At 41.7% G+C, this 20,520-nt stretch overlaps 1 protein-coding gene across 1 annotated transcript in view; it reads right to left on the reverse strand.

Annotated features, from left to right (window-relative positions):
* The window catches only part of LOC310949396 (transcription factor SOX-6-like), a 105,925-nt gene that overhangs the window by 45,444 nt on the left and 39,961 nt on the right, over positions 1-20,520 (reverse strand). The window contains 2 exon segments of the mRNA XM_083916848.1: positions 2,066-2,155; positions 19,889-20,099. Of these exon segments, the coding sequence (XP_083772974.1) occupies positions 2,066-2,155; positions 19,889-20,099 (301 nt within the window).

The raw sequence follows: 20,520 nt of genomic DNA on the forward strand, positions 1-20,520 counted from the left end.
TTTGCTGTTTACAGAACCTTTTCACTGCTTCATCAATGTTTCTGCCAAATCTCTATATTTCCTTGTTTAAAATGGTCTCAAGATGCAGTTCCTTTCCAAACCGCGACCAGCACCAAACCTATTTTTAGCCTAAACGCGATACGTCCTCTCGACCAATCAGAATTCAGTGAGCGTTCTATGCGATCCAACATGGCGGCGCTCTGAAGCGGGAGAGTTTTTTGTTTTGTCCGTCCGTTCAACACGTTCAGACTGAGCCAATAAACCATTTTGACAAGATAAACTGAATATTAACCAAATGTGTGGGTCTGGGTAAAAAAATGTAATTTTCCTGAAAACTATTAAAATGGATTTATAGCGTTTTGGAAAAGAGCTCCTCATATATACAATAGCAGCGAGTGCCATCGCCAACAGAGCAAAATAAAAGGTTTCTTATCTTATCTTACATCTGAAGGAACTCTCTTTCCCCGTACACATGACTAAGTTATAAATCTGGACAGTCATGGTTACAAAAACACCAACATTTCCATCCCAGCAGCTTTTAGAGAGGGATATCAAACAGCTATCGGGCCTCATGTAAGAACATTCTAGTATTCTCATCTTAACTTTCCTTTGCTTTTTTGTGTATGTTGGGCGTGTACGACTGTGCCGCTCAGATTCAGCAAACGCTCCTAAACTTCAGAAAATTGTGTAAAAGATCGGCTTTAACCTGATGAATGCCACCTGTGCGTGTCTGATTGTGAGAATTGTCGATTAGCATAATTAGCGTCCCAATAATACCATATAAGACTCCACATCCTGCCTCACATGTCCTGTTGAAGTCCTGCTTTCGGAGATCCTTAGAGCCCATCATCTTTATGGTGGAGGTAAGGGACGTGCTAAAGTCTAGGTATTGGCCGTGTCACCCGAGGGTCATTGACCCTGTCACTGAAATGAAGAAGCAGTGGTCCGATACCTTTTTTTTTTTTTTTTTACGTCTCACTAGAGCAAGATGGTCGAAAAACTGCGACGGTCATTTGAGATGTTTATATTGATTTTGTAGTGTTATACATCAATTTAATGCATTTAGAATTATATTGTGTCATAACTTGAATTGCAGTCAAACAGGATAACGTCAACTTAATGATGAAGTGCAATTTAAATAGGATTTTCAAACTAAAAAAGGGTTTCAAAGTAATGAAATTACTTAAAGATGTTAAGAACAAATCTTTTTTTGTAAGAGCATCACAGGACATTTTGATCCAAATCTCTCTTAAAATATACGAGTGTCAGACAGGAAAAATGTTCATTTATGCTCAAATAATTAAAATTGCCTCCTTTACTTTCCTCCTACTGCAGCCGCTGAATAAGCCTTTATCATAAGACACCCCCCCCCCACACACACACACACACACACACACACACACATACACACACACACACACACATTTGCACACGCGCACACACACATATGCACACGCGCAACTCTGTTATTTTCACTTTTGAATACCAGAGCAGGTCTAGAATATGATATGAATGTGCAGCCTCTCCCTTCATACACACCCTTTAATCAAATTTGCAATTCTAACCTGTACTGTCTAAACCGGCCTCCACTGCTCTTTCTACGGGGACAGGTAGGCCACTTACCTTTTCTCTTTCATATGCAGAAACATGCAAAAACGTATACAGATAGTAAACAGAGAGAATTACAGTATGTTTGACTGTTTCTTACCCTTCAATTTAGTTTTCATGCAAACCGGTGTCCCTTTGTTGTGCACATGCCACTTTTTTTATAACAGGATTCCTCAGCTGCTTAAGTTCTGCAGGTTTCATCCGTGTACGACTCATTGTATAAGGAAAAAAAAGGGTAAGTTTTCTTTTTTCTTTTTTCCTGACACACTTCTTGCCTCTAACAGCGCACATGCACCGTGTATTGTTGTGCCACCTGTTGCAGAAGGCCACAGCCGAGCACAAACACAGTTTGTCTGCATCCCATAAACCTTGGCACATCACTGTTTTGTGTGAATGTGAATGAATATTAAGTTGCAGTTGTACATATAGACGCAGGCCTTGATGCGGATGCTCTTACCTTTTACCTCCCCCAGCAGTTCGTCCGCATTCAGGCGGTCAACGCGCTCCTTCCATTCTTTGGAGAGGAGCCTCTCCATGCAAGTTGGTTCTACAAAAAGACAGAAAACAATCACTTTTATTTTACCAGCAACTTATCACACAGACTCGTCGAGAATTAGATAAAAATGAGGACAAGGGACCATTTCAAATAATGAAAAAAACAAAAACTGAGCAGTTGACAATGTGTGCATTGCTCTGGTCCTATTTGTGGCTGTTCTTTTTCTCACAATGTGTCTCATAGCCTCAGGATAGTAGACATCAGAGACACGTGCTCCCACACAATTCATAAAGTCTCATTTGTTCAATTGAAGGAGTCCTGCTGTGAACTTTACTGAGTCAATTCTTCATCAGGCAGACGGCAGAGAGAGCATGAGTGTTTGGGTATGACTTTTCCATGAAAGAAAGACACAAATGCACCAAGTAAAGTATGCATGTGCTCAGGTATCAACTATGTGCACTTACTCAAGTACAATGTTGAGGCACTGGTACTCAACTGACTTTTAGATTCATGGAAATGTTGTAGTTTTAGCTCCACAACATGAATTGACGGATACGGTATAGTTACTTTGCAAACTGGGATTTTACATTAAAAACATGTCAGTTTGTTAGGCACAAAAATTACCATCAACAGTCATGTGAAGAGATAACAATCGTTCTGCATCTTCCAGGTATACACCACCTGTGCAAGTGTATCTGCATGTGAAACCGCTGCCTTTTACACACTGTACTGTAAGTCCACACTCTCACTTCAACCGCACAAGTTTATGTGTATACTCTGGTTTTCGTGCCAGTGGACGCGCCACAGATGGTGTCACGGTCACGCAGGGCCCCATGCCCAAGCCTCAGTCATCAAGGACGTAAAAACACACACACACACACACACACACACACACACACACACACACACACACACACACACAAAAAGGAGACATTCTTGGCTGCTGTGTGGAAAACATGCGCCTGAGGGCTTGCCTGATTTAGAATGGTTAAGTCAGACAATAGCTCATTTGTGGGGCCTTTATCCTGACAAAAGGCGCTATAGGCATTCATAAGAGCACATGGCCTATTGTGAATGGCTTAATGTTTAGTTTGTGCGTATGGGCCCATTGTGTGGTCAAGAGAAGCCGAACACGACTTCCTCGTTGAGTCCATTAAAGCTTTGCATGTTTACAGTCGGATTATGATTGTTGTAAATAAGCTAATGCAGCCGTCCAGATCACATGGGATCCACGTAAGCAGGGGGAGGCAGGGTGGCAGCTCCAAGACAAAGGAATGACATAAAAACTACAGTAATTTTGGTGATTTCCCATATTTGGGGGGAAAAAACAGCGGGTATTTCCAAACAGATGGTCCACATTGCAGCGAAATACAGTAATTAATACAATTTCCCCACCCTCAGGACAAAGGAATCCACCCAATTTTTCCCAGATTTATTGGATAAGGGAGTCCACTGGATATGTTTTTGTGTAAATTTCATTCAGTGGGTGATATATACAGTCAGTAAAGGGGGAAGGCTCAAACACGGGGGTCAGGATGAGAGGCTTTTTCCTTGTACTCATCACAAGACCGAAAGACGCCAATGTGCTCTCGTTCAGCAGGGCCTCTTATAAAACAAAATTAGGGAGCGCAATTTATGGGAGCACTTAGGGAGGAAAATACAACCTGTAACTCCAAGATACATCTGCATAAGTCAACAGCATGTGTACTCTCCCCCCACCGTACCAATAAACAGATCAGACACAGAGACAGTGGGGGGATGGGAGGGGTGAGGTGTAAGTGGGGAGGAAAGGAGGAAGAGAAGAGAGGAATGAGAGAGGATGAGTGGGAGATGTTTTACCCTAGATGGCTCTCTATCTGTCCCCGCGACCAAGTCGGGGATCAAGTGCTGTTTAGATTGGAGGGTGGATAAAAATTCCTCGCCGTCCGAACACCGACTCTTTTTATCAAGTGGAGGGGAAACACAGTACGATGGATGGGTTGAAGAAGAAGAGGAGGGGATAGGAAGGATGAAAAGGGTGAAGGGAGAAGGAAAGGTAGATGAGAAGAAATAAAGAGGGAGAAACATAGTGGAGGAGGGAAGCAGGAACAGAAAGCATCGAGGGGAGGAAGGTGGGTTAAGGAGCGAGATGATGAAGATGTTTGTTTCATGGGAATGGAAGGATGAGCGAGAAATGGGAGAAGGTAGGGAAATAGAGAGAGAGAGAAAGCCCCTGCATAGATACTGATATGTGGATATATATATACCGATGACAGGCAGTGTTTTATTTCTATTATTTTAAACTGTTGTATTGGGCGGGATACTTTTTCTAACCCTTGTCCCTGAGATCAGAGCTTCTAATTGGTTGTAAAAACTGACGGTTTCAACGCCAGCAGGAAGGAGAGACAGAGAGAAGGGATGAGTGAGCAATAAAATAAAGTGAAAGGGAGACAGAAGGGAGGTGAAGGAGATAAGAAGTGGATAGAGAGAGAAAGAGAGAGAGAGAGAGAGAGAGAGAGAGAGAGAGAGAGAGAGAGAGAGAGAGAGAGAGTGGTAGTAAATCAGTGCATAGGCAGCCAGTTAGTGTTTAGGGTAAACACACTTTTACCACCTGTCCCCACGCCAACCTGCCAAGAGACAGTGTTTTTGGTGTTGTACAAGAGCCACAGGCAACTCATTGTGTGTGTTAACGTGTGTGTGTGTGTGTGTGTGTGTGTGTGTGTGTGTGTGTGTGTGTGTGTGTGAGTGTGTGTGTGTGTGGCAGTCAAGAATCAACACTCCCAAACAGCCACTGCCAAGAACAACACAGTGTGCCACAGGCTTCCACTCAGACTGAGTCTCCCTCTTTTTTTTCCTCTTTCTGTCTTTTACCGTCTCTGTTTCCATGTGTTTATCATGGAATTAACTTTGCAATGAAATGTCCATAATACAGGCACAGTGGCAGTATATTCTTATGTTTCTTTTTCAAAAAATATCCCCAATAGGCGGACAAGAGTTTGGTTATTTTGCACACACCAAAGTTCGGTTGACAAAAACGCTCCAGGGTTCAGTTAAAACGGACCCAACGGTTCAGAAAGTACCCTAAAAAGACCGTTCGCTCCTAGCGCATTTAAAGCTCACTAAACAACACACTATATTCTGGTGGTTTTATCCACAAATAAACCAAAATGTAAACTGTTTTCTTTTTTTTTTTACAAGAAATTACATGCTTGAACGATTTCCTGGCGTGACTTTCTGGAGTTTTCCGGGTGCCTAGCAATTTCACGGTGACAACATGGTTCCAGAGCACCGTCGAGCGCAGAGGGAAAGAGGACAACTGTATTCCCCCGAAAAGCTTTAACTTTAAGCTTTAATCTTGGTACGTCTTTATTCAAACCCACGTTTTTGTTTTTAATGCCTATCCAAGCCTTTAAAAAGTTCTCCGACAGCAGCCAATGTCGCCTCGTTGACTCTCATTGAACAGCATCTGAAAAAAGGCCTAGAAACGTGGAGAAAATGTCATCACACCTGTGTAATGTCATGCATGTTTCTTCTATGAAGACAGGACATTAGCTGGAAATATTATCCTGTTTGACTTCAGTTGAAAGTGTGAAATTAGACCATTATATAAATACACAACAGAACGGTAACCGTCCTCGAGAGGAACTTTCCATTTGTTTCCTGACGTGCAGTGGGTCTACATTCGAGGAGCCGATGTGTTTGCTTTATAGTAGCGTATTTTGTGCACATTTTCTATTTGATGACATTTCAAAGGTTCTGTTTTAATTCACTTGACATTTGGATGGAAACCTAGCATCTCTTACACTCTCGCTCGCACACACACACAATGTACCGTTGCCAAAGCTCGAGAAGTGAAGTCTGCAGGGAAAACGCCAAGGTAAAGAGAGAGAGAAGAAACATTAATCTGAAAAATTAGTTAATGTTAAAAATAACAAAGGCCGATGTTTTAGTGGGTGCCTGGTGTTTGTGTAACACACCCACAGCTGAAAAAAACATTTCGGTGTCTTAGCTTGGCTACTGAGCGCGTGTAAATGGAAGCTGACAGCTACTCTTTGCACTTTCAAATTTATGTCAGTGGTATGACTTCAGCTGCAGACCCCACAGCATCAGAGAGGAGAGAAAGAAGGAACGAAAGAAAGGAAGGAAGGAAGAAGAGGATAGAGAGAAAAGTCAGAAAGATCAGAAATACAGAAACCGACAGAGACAAAGGCAAGAGGAAAGGTAAAAAGATCGATATCTTTTTTTTTTTAAAAAGGAAGCGAGAGAGGCGGATACGGAGAGATAGAGCGAGAGCGACTGACGGAGTGAATACAGCGAGAGAGGCACAGAGAGAGCAGCTGTCCTAACAGCTGGCCAGCAGGATTGATGTCTCAGTGAAATAAAACTCAACATATGTCCAAACATGAGGAGACAGGCCAGCCAAGAGGAGGAAAAAAGATACACACACACACACACACACACACACATGAGAACAGTGGTGCACTCTGAAGCACTTGAACATGCATGCACACCACACACACTGATTAAAGAATGCCTGTACACTGCTGAGACGTTTAATTGCAGAGAGACTTTATAACACACACACACTTGCGATGGCCTATCATGCTCACTCAGTGTTGTAAAACCATTAAACTGCAGCGTGGTTAGCCTGGCTGCGTGTTAGCACGGTGTTCATTTCACACACACTATTTTCATCTGTCAGACGACACCCAGACTCTCTTGTCGCAGAACATGGCCTGAGAAAGCAGCCGGCCCTCTTGGCTGTGGGAGGGGGATAAAGGGGAGATAGCAGCCCTGTGTTACCCTTTTCTCCTACATCACCCCCTTCTCGCACACACACATTCCTTTGTATTTGCTGCCCAACCGACTCCAACGGAGCGAGCCACCTGTACTAGCCACACGTTAGCTTTCATGCTCTCATTTTGATGTTAAGCTGATCGGTCTAATCCAGGTTGATTTATGTCGAGTGCACCAATAAAAGAAATGCTCATTCTTTCAATACACGAATTGGGGTAAAAGAGGTGCAATGAAACAGTCATGTGAAGAAGTGAAGAAGCCGTGAGAGCGGGGGAAAACGTCACCACTGGAGGGGGCTAAGTGAGAGTAGCTGCTATATGTTTGTAAACTGAAGGGCTGCAGCTAACTTGTTTTACTATCAATTAATCTGCCAATTATTTCCGTGGTTATGGGTTTATGCCCATCGCAATTTTCCAAAACCAAAAACGACATATTTAAAATCCTTTTTTTGAACAGTCCAAAACTCAAGGATATAAATATTAGACATTTATTCACATTTTGTTTTAAAAAATGACTTCAGCAGGTAATGGGTGATTAAAACGGATTGTTTTCATGTCTTTTCATGTTTAAGCTCCTGCAGAGTGTAGACAAGAGCATGATGGAGTGAGTTAATGCAATTAAAGTATCTGTTGCATTTTTGCATTATAAAATATACAAAATACATTTCTGAAAAAAAACATGGACATGTACATCTATAGTTTTATCATAATAAAAGCAACACAATATTTGTTCGACTTAAGAGTTTGTTAATTCAATTCAATTCTATTCAATTTTATTTATGGTGCCAAATCATAACAAAAGTTATCTCAGGACACTTTACAGTCTAGATAAAGACCAAACTCTATGACTTATTTATGATAAACATAGACTTGAAAAAAAACATTTCAGCATTTTGGTCATCGTGAAGCAGCCTGAAGTAGTATATCAATAAAGAATATTAACAGCAGTTATAAGTATAAATTCACATGGCACATATCCTAAAACCCTTGCTCTGACCTTTGACCTTTGACACATATAAAAATGAATTACTATATTTCACGTCACCTGCAGCTTAGATTGTTGTTGAAGTCAGGTCTAAACTTTGCCTGGGCGGGGCTTTGATTCCCACTGCCCCCCCCATGCTAAAAATACCCCCAAACTTCTCCCTCCCCGCAGTGTTAAGTACTTTATGTGATGTAGCCGTGCTGCCAAAGGTGCCCGGTCGAAAACCCTGCAGCCCGGAATTAGACAAAGGATAGTGTTTCTACCGAAGGTGTGAGCATAATACTAGAAAAGCCCGGCTGCTGATCCCCGCTGTGCAGCGACAGAGGTCAAGTCTGCCCTGCATTGCAGCACTGATATCAACAACCACCTCAGTCGAACTCTCTGAATGTTAGGAAACCGCGTTTGTCCAACAAGGAAAGGCACAGTTAAAAATGACACTCACTGACGGAGCTGCAGGAATTAAAGGTAAAATCTCAGACTAGTGAGGGTGCTCCAACTCACTCTAACAATGATTTCATTTCTTAACTATCACTAGTTTTAAGAAGGAAGTAAAGTCCCAACATTTCTCAGATGTTTTCCATCTTCTCCATGTCGGCTGTTTGTGCGAGAGTTGGAGAATAATCAAGCAAGACTCACTGATGAGCTTTAAAAACTGTACGAGCTCGGGGCGTACGATGCACTGCAGCAGCAGGAACAAGGTCACTTTGGATTTAATTAATTTAAATGTAAAGTAAAACATCTATTCACTGGTTAATGACAGTGCTTTCATGTTTAATTTCTCCTCTCACATTTTTCAGGGTTTCACTTTTCTCTTCGTCTTTCGTTTTTTTGTGAAATAAGGTAAACGTAAATGGCCCCTTTCTGAATAAAAATGACCTTTTTCCTCCGAGAACAACATTTATTTTTTTTTAATACAAAGAGAATCCATTCTGTGAAATCCTTGTATTTAGATTGAATGGAGGAAAACATTGTGCCACGTTGTAATTTGTGATACTAAGAACATAAAAAAGAAAATCAATGAACTTGAACGCACTTTAATGGGTCCTCAGCTATCAAGACATTGGAGTAGTTTAAGAGCACACAAACGTTAAAGTGTGTACTTTTAAATTTTAAAATAAAAACAACAGGAACTTGAGTACCCTCACGTCCGCGGAACAAAATTTCTCTCTCTCAAACGCACGCTTCCAAAACACCAGTTCAAGACCTGAGCTTCTGGTTCCACTTTAGGCATGATATATGAAACCCTACCCTACTTAGCACACAGACACACACACACACACACACACACACACACCGACACAGACATACACACAGTGCGATGTGTGGTTCAGACACAATAGAAGCGTTGTTTTGGGTCGGGCCCTCGGGGGGAGCTGACGTGGGCGGACCCTGTGGTTTAGGTCACAGAGGAGAGATGGGGGCCAAATATCAGCACGCCTGGGCCAAATCGACAACCGCTCCACAGCTGACCGGAGAGGAGAGAAGGAAAGTGGATCCAACATGGCTGCGTAAACCCTGATCCTGATCCTGTCGACATCTTCGTATCAGAAATGTAGCCGGGATGCGATGGGAAATAAGAGAATAGGTTCCAGCTTGTTAAATCTTCTGTGAGCCATCTTCACCACACACTATCACCATGCAAGCTTCACTACTTTATTTTATGCCCATAAAATAGTATTTCAAAAGGAAAAGTCAGAAACAGTTTCATAGTCTGACTTCAGTTAGAACGAGACAATGTAGCTTTTCATTTTTGCAGCCGACCTGTTTTTAGGCTTGAAATGAGATCAGCTCACTTTTATTAGGCCTCATCATTTCTGGTTTTTACGTGTTTTCATATTTTAAAAAAAACAACATGCCCAGATGGTTCAGGAAAAGACCATTTAGAACTGGTTTTCTCCAAATCCAAGTGTTGCAGCATGACAACATGTTCACATAGTTTACAGTTCAGGGCATGCGTCCAATATTAGAAAGTAAAGCGAGAGATGCAAAAGAGGTTCTGAATATGCACCAGATCCCTCAGATTCATTCATAAAATCAATATTAGGTGTGCTGCTAATTGTATTTCTACAGAAGCCTTGAAAGCCAAGGTGAAAAGATTGTTTTCGGGCAGTGTCGGCCAAAACATAAGTTTATTTCCTACATAGGAGATACTCTCTCATACCTACCCAAGATACACTTCTAGGATTAATTCGGCTGTTTTGAGGGCAAGAAAGCCGTGCTGAATGAAGTGCCTGACGTCCGATACAAAGGGAAGTGAAAGTTCAGCAAAATGCAGCGTAAACAACATGTTTTACCTTATTAGTGAACTATACATATCTGTGAAAACATAATGAGACTGCCCTAATCCTTCCTTCCTGAGAAAATGTCACTTTGTCACTTTATATCACCACTACATCACTTTATTTAGTGGTACTGTGACTTACTGCTGCTACACTTTACTGTGCTTTTCTGTAACTTACTGCTGCTACACTTTACTGTGCTTTACTGTAACTTACTGCTGCTACACTTTACTGTGCTTTACTGTAACTTACTGCTGCTACACTTTACTGTGCTTTACTGTAACTTACTGCTGCTACACTTTACTACACTTTACTGTGCTTTACTGTAACTTACTGCTGCTACACTTTACTGTGCTTTACTGTAACTTACTGCTGCTACACTTTACTGTGCTTTACTGTAACTTACTGCTGCTACACTTTACTGTGCTTTACTGTAACTTACTGCTGCTACACTTTACTGTGCTTTACTGTAACTTACTGCTGCTACACTTTACTGTGCTTTACTGTAACCTAGTTCTGTAGGAAATGCTGCCACATTTCACTGTGGTTTACTGTAACGTATCTCAGTAAAATGCTGCTACACTGTACTTTGCTGTAACTTAGTTCAGTAAGAAATGCTGCTACACTTCACTGTACTTTACTGTAACTAACTGTAACTTATTTCAGTAAGAGATGCTGCTACACTTTAACACTGTTATCACTTATCGCTCCTTCTCACTTATTTAGTTTGTACTTATTTTATTCCAATCTGCTGCTAAACTGCACAGTGCGTATTGTTGTATATTGTATAAACCTACGCTTAACCACGATGTCTGTTGCACTCTGTCACACTTAGTTATTGTTTGATTTATTTGACGTTAGCTTTATTTTGATTTAATTTATGTTTTTATGCTTATTGTTACTCTTTCCCACCTTTGTATTGAAACTGTTGCACAATCATTTCCCTCGGGATAAATAAAGCTTCTTGAATCTGAATCTTGAATCTTGAATGTGTATATGTTGCATGTGGATGCAAAATTTGAATATGTAAAATAAATGTAACAATAAATAGCAAGTTAAGTCCACACCTGGACGTTATTTGTACATCACAGCTGATTCATCTGGACATGGCTGTCACAAAGGAGGTCTGTGTGTTTTAACTGTAGCAGACTGCTGTTGTTTTCAGGTGATTTAAAAAGATATATATGACCTTGGCTTTCAGGGCTTCTGTATATATGATGTTTTTAATATCCCCCAAAAAATGTTACCAGTTTGAGCAGATGTTTGTCTTACGTACTTGTTTCTGAAAAAACAAACGTGTGTGAGAGTCCAACAGGGACAAACAGTTTTCATCACAGGCCACATCTCTGAAGAGCCATGTCGAACATGCTCCACTGGCTTCAAACATGATCTGTCTTGGCTTTGACACGCGTGGTAGCTTGTTTTTTTTATTACAGTTATGTCACGTCGGCCTTCGCCAGATGCAAAATGATCAGGTGAGGACTTGATAAAATCACGATTTAATCTGATTCTTTTGGACGGCACTCAAAACTGTTCCGGCAAAACCGCATTGCATGTGCTCGTACCATATGCTGGCTGGCCTGCAGCCAAACTGAGCAGGAGAGGCTACCAGGCATATCCCACTGACTCTATCTGTATTCAAGACCAACAGGCTGTGGCTGATCATTAGTAAAGAGATCCCTATCAATTACGGAGGACGAGATTGAAACCGACCACAAGAAGTCCGAGGGGAGTCGGCCTGTTGGCTGAGCCGACGAGAGCAGCACTGACCACCAAACCCAGGGAAAGGACTTGAATTTATATTTGGACCAAATACAGCTTTTCCACACACAGTGCTGCCCTGTTAACCTTAGGGATAGTGTTAAATAGACCAGTGTCCTAAATGCTTATCTACAGACACACACACACACACACAAAACCCATACCTGCACACAATTACAGCTCAAGCTGCCAATCCCATAGAGGAAGGCAAACATAGTGCCAGAGCCAAGACCTTGTTAATTAGCCAATAAGCTTAACTCTCGGGGCCGACCCAACTTGCCTGTTAAGCTGTCATCACAACGACTTCCACCTGAGTGTATGAATCCATAAGCCCTCACACACACAATCACACACTAACAGGTCGGGCACACGGGGCTCGCTTAAGTTTGAAGTTTGGTCATGCACTATAGCTTCGTCTGCAGCCGAGGTGAAAAAGCCTTCAGATGATTTAACCTCTAAACAGTATTACTGACAGGCCTGGGCTAGTAGCTAAGCTGCTAATTGGAAGACAGATCCATCCGCTCCCCTAAAACAAAAGGAATCTCACGGCTAATGTTTTATTCCAGGTAAGGCGTTGCTGAACATTTGCTGCACATTCGCTGCACAGGTGTTGACGCTGAATACACAGAAGTACACAAGTCAAGGATGCACATGATTACACATCACTGTTGCTAGTACTAGACCCCCTCCAGAACAAGACATACTTTCCACAGTTGAGGAGCGGTAATAGCAGAGATGTTGAAACAGACTTTCAGCAGTGAGAGAGAACAAAGCGAAGCCTGGCAGAATGTCTCTTTTGTCACAGAGATGCGGGGTTAGAGGAAGGCTTGGCCTCGCTTTGACCTCGTCTTCCAGCTGGGGAAGCCATTATATGGGTGATTGGGTGCGTAGCTCTGGCGTGGCCTGGCCTCAACTCGAGACATAGTGCAGACTCCTCCAAACAGGACAACACAGGCTTAAACACACAGTACAAGGACAAGGCTCATAAAACACAAGAAAATACAAGTACTACTGCTGTTATGTGACTGGTTAAGTCTGTGTAACAAACAGCGAGGTGACGGTAAGGGTTAGGCCTCAAAACGACTTGGTAAAGATTAGAAAATAATGTTGTGGTTTGGCTTTGTACTTTGGACATGAACACTACTCCCCCGGTTAAAAGTCCTGTGTTTTTGGACCCATCCACCCGACCGACCTGCCTCGGTGTTTTACTACGTCACCTGATTTCTTTCTTTCTTTGTGATTTCTATAAACGAATGACAGTCAGAAATACTTTAATAATCCCAGGGAGAATTTTTTTTCGTTTCAAACACCAGCTATACAAACAACATATTTAACAACAACAATATTATACAGATAACAAATATTTGTAAAAACAGAATCATAAAACAGTATATATATATATATGTATATAAAACGTCACATATATAAAACATCACATTTACAATAGTAATTGTGCGTATTTTTGGATATTGTATAAACCTACGTTTAACCACAATTTCTGTTGCACTCTGTCACATCTAGTTAATTGTTTGATTTATTTTATTAAATTAGCTTTATTTTTATTTGATTATGTTAGATATTTGTTACTCTGATCCTTTCCCATCTTTGTATTGAAACTGTTGCACAATAATTTCCCTTGGGATAAATAAAGCTTCTTGAATCTCTAATCTTGAAAATACAGATCAAAAGTACTGTAATAATGTAAAAAGTACCGTAAAAATGAGCAAAGAACAGACTGTTTATGACTGAGTCCGTATTACAGAGAGGGGGTGACAGACTCTCCTAGGGAGGCATTGTATAGTTTAATGACCACAGGCAGGAAAGACTTCCTGTGGCGCTCTGTGGTGCATCTGGGTGCGAGGAGTCTTCTGCTGAAGGGGCTACTCTGCTGGGCCAGTGCTGCGTTACTTTCCGTAGTTTTATGTACAAACAGTCAAAGAGGAGAGTCTGCTTATTTCAACAATGGCGTTACATCACCTTCTAAGTCAGGTTCTATGTAACGTACATTACCATGTAATACACTTACATACATAAGTTAAGTTACATTACAAACATACTTATATTGAACCATTAGCTTCTCCTAAACCTAACCAGGTAGTTTTGTTGCCTAATCCTAACCAAAGTGACTGTTTCACGTCACCTACATGATCAAAACTGCGACTGTTACATTTAGACACAAGGGCATGTTGACTGACAACGGCCTCATGGTTGTGGCCAATACAAGCCTCAAAGCTGTCATCAGATTTTGATTCAAATATTGCTAAACATTGCTGACTTTCTTTATTTTGTGAAAGGAAAGAAAAAGGTCTATTTGAGTTCATGTAGGACCCCATTTCTCATCATAAGAAGCTGATTGAGAAAACATGTCTACAGGCCCTTTTAATGGTGCATAACATTGAACAGACAAAAATGGAATATGGCTTTTGCACTAAATTATCAGTTCAAATTTCCGAACAAAAAACGTATCAATTCAAGACAGTCACGATGACTGACGAAAAGAAAGCCGGGTTTGTTGGATCCCAGAAATGCACCGTCACATCATGTTGCCACTAATGCCAGATTAGAAGTTGTGATGCTATCTGTTTCCATATGATGGGAGGGGCAGATGGTGGTGTTCATGAATCTGAAACAGTGTCATAGGTTGGGGTTTTTATGAATACTTAGTACGCGCCCTGAGATAGTAACTAAATCTGCTGTTTTCTTTTAACAAGTTTGTGTTTTGGCATCTCTCTCTCTCTCTCTCTCTCTCTCTCTCTCTCTCTCTCTCTCTCTCTCTCTCTCTCTCTCTCTCTCTCTCTCTCTCTCTCTCTCTCTCTCTCTCTCTCTCTCTCTCTCTCTCTCTATATATATATATATATATATATATACACACACCGTATTTTCGGATTAAAAGTCGCTCCGGAGTAAAAGTCTCACCGGCCGAAAATGCAGAATAAAGAAGGTAAAAAACAGATATAAGTTGAACTAGAGTATAAGTCGCATTTTTTGGGGGAAAATTTATTTGATCAAATCCAACACCAAGAAACGACATTTCATCTTGAAAGGCAATTTAAAATCAAACTAGAATAGAGAACAACAGGCTGAATAAGTGTGTGTTATATGACGCATGAACAGCGAGCTGAAAACGTGCCTGGTGTGTTAACGTAACATAACTATAACATATAGAACATGCGATACGTTTACCAAACACTCTGTGATATTGTGTACACAACCCTTAAACCAATGCCTCTCCAGACTGATGGGTTACTGTCAAATAGTCTCTGACTGCCTGTCAACACGGTGAATGTCTGGCGATCATGAAAAAACATGAGAGAGCAATGTCCCATCGGATGTGAGTTGCACACTGTCTGACTGGAAGCTTCGTTGTACTCAGTCAGTCATGCTTTCGTCTCAGACAACAGCACATGTGTTGTTCTCATATCCTCCGTAGCGCTGAGATTAACTCGTGTCCAGTTTAAGTTGCATAGTTGAATTCATAAATTAGTCACACAGGTGTCCGTTTTATAACCACTCTGAAGGAGTGCTGTGTAATTGAGCCCAATCTCATTTGCAAATGAAACACGTGAATTGTACAGTAATTCATACGGGCTCGGGCGTAAGCAGGGATTAGAGTGATGTTAAGTGTTTGCTGGGCGCCAGAGCTGCTATGGGCACATTAGATGGTTGACTTAGTTGGCACGAGGGCACTGTGCCCATGCCAGTGGGTCGGCCCCCAGGAGGCACAACAATACAGATAATGATGATTCAGTCATCAAAACTGAGGGAGCTCGATTGCACACTTCACTGGATTTAATGTCCATCCCAGAAGCCTCCCAGAACGGTTTGGTTTGGCGTTTAGATAAATCTCCCGTTTTGTATCGAGGGCTCAGGCAGATAAGGTGAATTCAGACCGATAATTGCTCGCAAAACCCCCGTCCATGTTGAGGGACAGGTTTGGGTTATTGAGTAATTTCTGTTTATCTCTTGTTCAGCCTTTTATGTCCCATCCTTTCTAACTCTTATTTTTAGTTACAAAATGACAGAGGATGGAGTGTTTTCATTTCCACAGCATGTCTGGTGGCCACATTCTTCCTTCTTTTACTACCTCATGCCGGCCTTTAACATTTTATTCAGTAAGCAGCATACCGCTTTAATAAGCACTAATTGCTTTTTTTCTATAGTGACAGTAGAGAAAAAGCCCTTTTGTACACAGCGAGTCTTTGAATCTAAACCTTTACACAATGCGGGCTCAACTCTACATAAATGCAAAATTGTCAGGAAAATGTCAGACCTTCACCCCCGTGGCATTTGTGTTGTGAAAGTCCAGGCAGGAAGGACGTATTTGCAGCCGCCAACTGTGGCAATACAGTTTGGTGAGACAATCTTAAAGACTACTTGATAAAGCTTTTAAAAGCTGAGACGGCAGTTGAAAAAAAAAATGTGCCACATTGCAAAGCGAGGCCATGTCTATTCATTAGAACTGTCACAGGCACTTAGGGCTCCTCTGAGTAGCGGACAGCTAACAGCGTGCCGACAGGGGGTGAGTGCAGTGCGAAGGCTAACAACGACATCATCCACACTTTAGCTCAGGGCTACAGTGCACAGAGGGGTCAGCCATGCTAGGCTAAGTGCGCGCTCAGTGGCTAATAGGCTCCGTTCCATTTGATCATACAGCCAATCTAAGCTGGGAGAGCTCAGCTGACTGAACTCTTTTCAGCGGGGGGTAAGGGACGAGGCGAGGGGATTCATTGTTCAGGCTTTAATGTGCCTGCCATTTGAGTGCTGATGATCAAATCGGGACGTACTGTAAGCTGATTCTGAACAAAGTCGTGTTTAAAGTGTCAGTCTAAGTGACCACATGAAGAGTTAGGAAAAAAGACTTCCAATACACCCGTGGAGCTTTCTGACGTGCAACATTTGAAATACAAAGTGATCTGTCATCTGTGCCACACCGGGGATACTCACATAAGCCTATTTACCAGGTTGGCCTTGCACTCCTGTCTGCATCATATTATGAAAGCTTTGCATTTTAACATTTACGCATAACAACGCTTTAAACAAGCCTGCGAGCGAGGTCGTCCGTTGAAGAGGGATTCCAAAAATGTGCCAAAAAGTAATTTTCAAAGGTTCCTGAAGTTGAAGGATGGGGAGCGAGACGGCGTTCTCGTCATCATATAGTGAAGGACGAAGTTGACAAAGACGAAGTTGTAATGGAATAAAGAAGCATTATTTCCACAAAAATTAACAAATGAGGAAAAGAAAGAGCTCGTCAGGCTCTATCGCACAACAGTTTTGAATGTAACTGTTTGCCAGAACTCACATAATGAAGCATTCAGCCTCAGCCATCTATTGATCACCTGCTCTCAATTTAACTAAACTCAATGAGGGGGGGATTAGGCAATTAAAACATGCATTGTTTAAATGCTAAACCATGATAACAATGCATCTTCAAGGACCACAGCAGTTCACATGAATGTTTACAAGGCCCACAGACGGCGTTACTATTCATGCTAACACTGTACGATGCAGTGTGCCTGGTTATATTACCCATGTTTATTTCCCTTGTTTTTGTCTTCCCCGAGTGTTTGCAGCGTGATCAATGCCACTAGTCCTCTGAGAAAGCAGCTCCGCTAATTAGCAGGAAGAGCCAAACTCAATAGCGAGCTGTGTTTGGTTTTCTGTTTTTTCCCAAAGAAGAGGGAAACTGTGCAGGAACTCTGAGTCATCTCTGAAAGGAAATATTTCAGGCTGTATTTACAAAACGCTGCTGATGTTAAATCCACTGCTGACCTGTTTGTCTTTACACACAAGCTTTTCAGACACCGGACAAGACGGACTCCAATCAAAAGTACATTTGTGTCACTTTTCTTGGATATATGTTTAAGTATCTTGTTTACAGTTATATTTTTTAAGATAGAAGTTGTAAATTATTAAGAAGGGAACCTCAAATTCAACCCTATGCTATTTTCTCCAGAATCTGGATCCATCATGCATCCTTAAATTTAGGAAATAGTCTCTTTGTGTGGAATTTATGATCAGAACTACTTTCAACTACTACTACTACTTCTAATTTCCCCGTTGCGGGATAAATAAAGTAATTCTTCTTCTTCTTCCAATTCCAACAGAGTTTTTTAATAAATACTATGTTTCACCAGATTATAATAAACACATAACACATACTCTATAAGAAGCCATGATCACAAATGATATCAAGTATATCAGGAAAAGGGAACGTGTTGTTTTGACCCCCTTTGTTTTTTGAAAAGTGACATGTTTAGTGTACAATGCAATTAGAAAGTATGATGTATTTATAGACGTTATAACATTTGCAAATAAATCACGAAAAAAGGGATAAATCCCCAGACAAATAAATATTTACTGTGATGGAGTCTTTTAGAGCACACACAGCCACAAACAGGCACATTTGTTTTGAACCGGTCCGTAAGATTGAACAGAGGCAGACTCAGACGCCAAGCAGGGTCGAGCCCGGTTCGCAGTTGCGTGGCGATGAATGAGAAACCTACGGCACATATGTGATGGAGGAGAAAAGCAATGAAAAGAAGACACACACTTCAAGTTGTCCTCCAGCATTTCCTTGCACTCATGTCCCCTTTGATTTGACGAGAAGATGTCACAACACTTTTGAACACAAACGCGCACACACACACACACATACAGCACACACACACACACACACACACACGTTTTTCTTCCTTTCAACCCTGTTTCCGTAGTGTAGATAAGAGGCAAAGCTACCTGTCTTTCAACTAAAGACATTGTGCACTGTATTCTGCCTCTGGCGGTCCCATTCTGGACCACTTTACTGTATCAATAACAAAGTAAAACCTTTAAATGAGAGAGATAAAGCGCTCCTCTGATATCATCATGATTACTATGTGCACATAATAGTTAAGAGGGGTGTTAGATGGTTTCAGATCTGGCTTGCTGTGGGGTGAGAAGGGGCATGCTGAGGCACGCCGGGAGACTCCAGCGCTTTCTGTGTTAGTGGTGTAGATCAGAGGAGCAGGGGAGAAAGGGAAACGTGTGCTTTCACTGATTGATATTGTGATCTAACGAGAGAAGGGTCTGTCAGTTATAATTTGAGCAGTTCAAAGATCCTCTGGAGAGGAAGTGTTCAGAAAAGGGAAAACAAAATACAGGTAGGGCTGTAAGTGAAGAGTAAGTGAGCGACAACAGCATCCTGTGCGTCAAATGTAAGGGAATAAACCCGGGTCTGAGACTGTGCCTTGGAGCCCTTCAGTCCCTCTGTATTCATAGGAAGTCTGTCACCGTTGAAAACCGCTATCATCTTGCATGATTAGATGAATGCATCTTATTTAATTAATAGCATCATTTTGTGTTGTTTATACGGTCAACTGTTGTTATCACATTTTCTTGCTGTGCAGATTGCTTTGGCTCCCTGGCTGACGATGCAAATAAAGTCTAAAATTGCATAAACATTAGTTAAAGACGGTAAAGTACCTCAATATCACAAAATATGTACATCATCCTATGTTACTTAAGTGTTTGAGTTTTGCCCTGCTCCAGTACAGGCAGTGCAAATGGATAACATGCATGATTACCATAACTCTTTTATTCATCCTTCAATAAAGCATTTAGCCTCAAACGATGGCTATCAGTGAGAAACCAGTTTGTCCCTTTTTTCCTAATTCCCCTGCTTCAGTTTACAGATTATATGGGTTTATACCATTGTTTTTCGTCCATATAAAATGTTAGATGAAGTAAAATTGCATTGGCGTTCAACCAAAACAAGTCTGTTGTTAAAGTCTGTTGTTGTTTTTGAGATTTTCACATGAAAACAAATGCTTCGGTGATGTTCTTAAGTGGAAGAGTGGCCTTCTTTATCTCTCAACGGTGCAACTGTGTGAATGTTAAGTCGTGCCGTGTCGAAATTGAGCGTGAGCAACACTGTCCTTGGAGACATTACAGTTAAAAACATACAAATGGACATGTGCGCGCATTAAGACCCAAGACTTTGGCCTACCGTCTTGTTCCGTCTTGGTCAGCTCCACAAGTTTCTTCTGTTTCAGTGTGTCCACCACGTCTGCCAGGCTTCCTTTGCGGCGCTCTGGCGTCCCGAAGGCGAGGCTGATCATTGGCTCCCCGCGGTCCCTGGAACACTCCTCCGGCTTGGGTGGAGAGGTAGAGTTAGTCCGGTAGGAGTAGACTGAGCAGCCTTTACTGCTCTCATTGTCCTGGGAAGAGACCACAAACAAGAGAACCCAGGTTAGTGCTTCTTGGGAAAATCAGCACTGATGCAGGTTTGGTGCAGGCTGAGATCTTGTGCATCTTCACTGACTTATTTTTAATTTGATATATGTAGATCACATACATCCCTCAGCTGATGCTTGCTTAGCCGCGCTTTACTTCGGCAGTCATGTCTCCTAAAATGTACATTCCTGTACAAATAAACTGCATTCTCAATTAGGCTTCAAGACGTATCACAAATACATCTCTGTTCAAAGGGAGGAGGGAGGAGGTTGCACTGAATGGATGGGTCAAAGAAACAGGTGACCTTTACCGAGGAGACCGCTGCTTGTGCCCAATGTGAAACCAAGCGTCAACACTGACTTATTGTAACTCATGTAACATGCTTAATTCACATATCAAAGCCTA

This window comes from Echiichthys vipera, assembly GCF_963691815.1.
Source record: "Echiichthys vipera genome assembly, chromosome: 7".
Lineage (NCBI taxonomy): Eukaryota > Metazoa > Chordata > Actinopteri > Perciformes > Trachinidae > Echiichthys > Echiichthys vipera.